This window comes from Gracilinanus agilis, chromosome X, assembly GCF_016433145.1.
Source record: "Gracilinanus agilis isolate LMUSP501 chromosome X, AgileGrace, whole genome shotgun sequence".
NCBI lineage: Eukaryota > Metazoa > Chordata > Mammalia > Didelphimorphia > Didelphidae > Gracilinanus > Gracilinanus agilis.
In genome coordinates, this window is record NC_058136.1 from 12,937,547 (window position 1) to 12,941,700 (window position 4,154).

The 4,154-nt window shown below is 50.3% G+C and overlaps 1 protein-coding gene across 1 annotated transcript; it reads left to right on the forward strand.

Moving 5' to 3' along the window:
* The first annotated feature begins 1,831 nt into the window (after window positions 1-1,831).
* Window positions 1,832-3,688, forward strand: LOC123253494 (nuclear fragile X mental retardation-interacting protein 2-like). The gene has a single exon (XM_044682680.1). It carries the CDS (start codon window positions 1,832-1,834, stop codon window positions 3,686-3,688), a length of 1,857 nt encoding a protein of 618 aa, XP_044538615.1.
* Window positions 3,689-4,154: the final 466 nt, after the last annotated feature.

Genomic DNA, 4,154 nt, shown 5'->3' on the forward strand with positions numbered 1-4,154 from the left:
ACACTAAGTATCAGTTCCAAGGCAGAAGTGCTGTAAGGGAGAGAAAATGGGGGTTGGGAGTGGCCTGAGTTTACCCAGCTAGGTAAAAGTCAAATTTGAACCCAGGGCCTCTGGGCTCCAGGTCTGGCTCTGAATCCACTGAGCCACCCAGCTGTCCCCTAGGTGTTTCATTTGTTGAAAAAGAACTTGGGACTCTCCTATTTGTTTTTGAATTGGTCATTTGTTGGAATCCTGTACAGACTCTTTGGAGCCAAAGACAGAATCAGGGAAGGCAGTGAACAACACTTATTTGCCCCCTGCTGTGTGCTAGACATTTTAGAAATATCTATTTGATCGTCACAACAACCCTGAGAAACAGGTGCTATTACTGTCCCCACTTTACAGATGAGAAAACTGAGGCAAACAGTAGTAAAAAGACTTATCCAGGATCACATAGCTATGGAGTATTTGAACCTGGATTGGGACTCAGTTCTTTCTGACTCTAGGCCCAATGTTATATCCAGGGTGCTACCTAGCTGCTTCTGCTAGATCACAGAACAGGGAGATTAAAAGGGGCCTCAGTGGCTCTTTAGTGCAACCTAGACCCAAAAGGAATCTCCCCTTTTTCAGCACAAAGAAAAAGTGCCCAGCAAGTGGTAGTTTAGCCCTGAAATGAATTTCCAATTCCTTTAAGAATGAAGGGCTTGGGGACAGCTGGGTAGCTCAGTGGATGGAGAGTCAGGCCTAGGGACGGGAGGTCCTAGGTTCAAATCCGGCCTCAGACACTTCCCAGCTGTGTGACCCTGGGCAAGTCACTTGACCCCCATCACCCATCCTTACCACTCTTCCACCTAGGAGCCAATACACAGAAGTTAAGGGTTTAAAAAAAAAGAATGAAGGGCTCGGGGGATCAGAGCAGAGAGAGACGTTAGAGATTATGAGGTCTGACTCTCTTCATTTCATTTTTTAGCTGTGCCCTCTCATTGATGGGTCATTTTGAGCTTGTGATCCTCTAAAACCTTCAGATCCTTTTTAAATAAATTGGTATCTAATCTAGAAACTGGCTCTCCCATGTTATACAGTAGCTGGTCTGGGGGGCAAGCATAAGACTTTACATTTGTTCCTTCTTAAACTGACTTTAGGCTGGCATTTTGGGAGCTTTCTGGACCCCAACTTGGTGGCCTGCCTTTCGGTTCTGAGTCATGTGCAGATCTGAGAAGTGAGGCTTCTTGCCCAGGCTGAAACATTAGCTAGGGTTCAAGCAGATCCCTGTGGCACTCTATTACAGACCTCCCTCCAAGCTGCTGTGGAGCGTTTTATTAACTGCTACTCTGAGTCTCTAGGAGTCTAAAAATTGTTACTAATTCATCTAATTATAATATTATTTAGCCATGGTTTTAGGTGTCAGCTTTATGACCTCTAACCCTCACTGTCATTGGCTCTCAGATTTCCTGCTCCGCCCCCAGTGCTGCAGAGGCAGCTCATTTGCTGGACTGGAGGAGTGAAGGCGTCTTATTGGTGCAATCCCACAAGAGGACTCACTGTGAATATTGAGTTTTGATGCCACCTTCTGGGAAGTAGTAAGCCTTGCAGAAGAGCCTGCTCAGGAAGCGGGAGAGAGAGGAGCAAGTGTGGAGGTGCTGCTGAGGTGAGTACCATTCTGGGCCTATAGAGTAAGACTGAGCTGGGAAGTTGGGGTGGGGGAGGACTGTATTGTGGGAGGGCTCTGAAATCCCCCCCAGATCCCTTTTCTGAGTTTTGCTTTTCCTTCTCCTTGTTTGAATTAGATTCCAGACAGAGCTGCAGAGGGTTGGGTGGTGTCTCCCCAAGCAGGAAGTGTCAGCTCCTGGCAATGGAGGGCAGGCAGATCCCGCTTCAGGCTCGGGTACCGGTCCAGAGGCAGAATAAGAGGGTCAAGGGCAACCCCCAGGCCCAGCCCCAGAAGGAGCAAGAGAAGGCTGTGCAGAACCCCAGGAAAGTGGAGCGAGAAAATGAGAAGCAGGGCGTGAGCCAGGATCCCAAGGCCCTAGAGTTTAACGGCAAGCATCAGAAAACTGAGCCCGTTGTAAAAATGAAGCCCAGTGTAGAAGTCAGCGCCCCTGAAGAGGCAGAAAGCGGACCCACAAACCTCAGGGGAAATGACGACAAAAAGCTGGCCAGACCTGTAGCGGAGAAGCCCCTAAAAGCGCAGGCCCCAAATAAGCCTAAGACACCCAGAGAAATTCTAAACGGAGTCAAAACCAAGCCTTCTGGCTCTCTCGCTTGCAGCCAGGAGGACAGGGAGGCAGATAAGAATGATAGTGGCTCTGATGACAGCTATTCGGCCCATAAGCAACAGAGGGCCAGGTGCAGTCTCCCCAGAGTCAGGGGAAACTTCCACTTAGCGAGGGCCAGCATGATGTCCCGAGTGCCCAGGTTCCCCGCGTTACAGCAGAGGTTTGACAACCTTAAGCTCACTGGCGGGAACCACAGGGGCTTCCGAGTAGGCAGCCCTCGGCCTCCAGTTTGGAATTCTAGGAGCTGGGCGCCAGGCCCGGGCCACAGTAGATTTGGCTTTGGTAATGTGCAGAGGCCCTTGCCCTTCAAACCCGGCCTGAACAGTCCGAGGCTGAACACGTGGTCCAGAATGAAGCCGACGCCCCCCGCTGTCCCTAAAGAGGAGACCTGGGGCCTTTTCAAACAGCCAGCCATTTTTCCAGGGAGCAACTACACTGTCCCGGAAGTCACTTATGCCAGCAAGGTTAAACAGAACCTCTACAAGGTCCCCAGGTCCTTCATCTCCCCGAGGCTGGCCACTTCAGAATCACTACCGTTGCTGCCTTCCTCCTCTGCTTTAGTGGGGTCCCCCATTGTAGCACCTGGCCAAAGGCAGGTCCCTGGGGCTTCCCTGAGGCCGGTCAATCCGCTGGGCCCCGATAACAAACCTGAACAGAACATGCTTCCATACGGTGGCCAGGACTTGCCTATGGACATTTGCCTCATGAAGTGGCCCATTCCTAACCTTAAGTCGGCGATGCCCCAAATGGGTCCAAGCTGCCCGAGCTTAGAACAGCGCTTCTTTATCCGCGCCCCCGTGCTGACAACCATACCCGAGGACCTGATGCCAAACACCAGGCCCTCCCAGATGGAAGCCCAAAAGCTGAGGGAGATCGTCAAAAACAAGTGGGGCTTATCATTTATCAGTGAGCTCGACACCGAACCCGAGAGTACCCAGGAGATGGCATCGGAGGCTGAAGTCGGACCACCTCCGCTGCCAGGCAAGTACCCCATCCCCAGCCCTCTGGCTTCCCAGGGGCCTGCAGGACCCCCTGCTGGGGCTGAGCACCTACGGCGCCCCCAAGTTTATGATGTGACCAAATGGCTGAATCCGCAAGGTCTAGGGGGCATCGTCAAACCAGCCATTCTGAAGAAAGAGAGTGATGAAGCCTTCATTCCGCTGCCCAGTCTTAGAGATGAGCTGCAGAAGGCAGATCATCGCAGCACAGGGTCATTCATGCTTCTCCGCAACGAAAACCAGTCAGATTCCTCAGAGCCCTTCACCTTGAGCCTTGACCCCATCTTGAAGGAAGCAGAGGAGAGAGGTGAATGGGAACCCTTCAACTTCAGGGCCGCCGTGGAATACCACATGGCTGAAATGAAATCCATCTGGGATTTGCAGAAGAAAGACCCCAAAAAAGTGATCATCTATGATGAGTCCTTGGACATATGAAGAAAGCACTGGAGAGGCCCCTGGATAGCCTCCTTGTTCAGACTGTTTGCAGCATTTCACAAATTTGGAAGATGTACAGGATAATTTTTTTTTACATAATCATAAAGCAATTGGACTTTCGTTTCAAAAACGACAGACTCACAGTTTTGCCTCCAGCACAGAGAAGTTTTTTTGTTTGACTTTTTTAAGAGGGGGGGAGTTTGCTTGGTTTTCTTCTGGGCGTTTTTTTTGTTTGGTTTTGTTTTGTTGTCCACAGGAGCAAATGCTTTTTGATTTGTTTCTCAACGTGCACAATGCATTTTGATTTTGCCAGTGATTCACCAAGATGAACTTGAGTCCTTAATGAAAATTCTGAAGGTACTGTTATGACCAATTGGGACCCTAACTGACCCCTGACCTCCAAGATGACTGTGGGAACGGTCTCGAACTCTTGTTTTTGGACTTTACTTTTGGAGCCCAGAGTGGA

Coding starts and splice junctions, on each gene's coding strand:
- LOC123253494 (XM_044682680.1), top strand. CDS start 1,832: ATGGAGGGCAGGCAGATCCCGCTTCAGGCTCGGGTACCGGTCCAGAGG.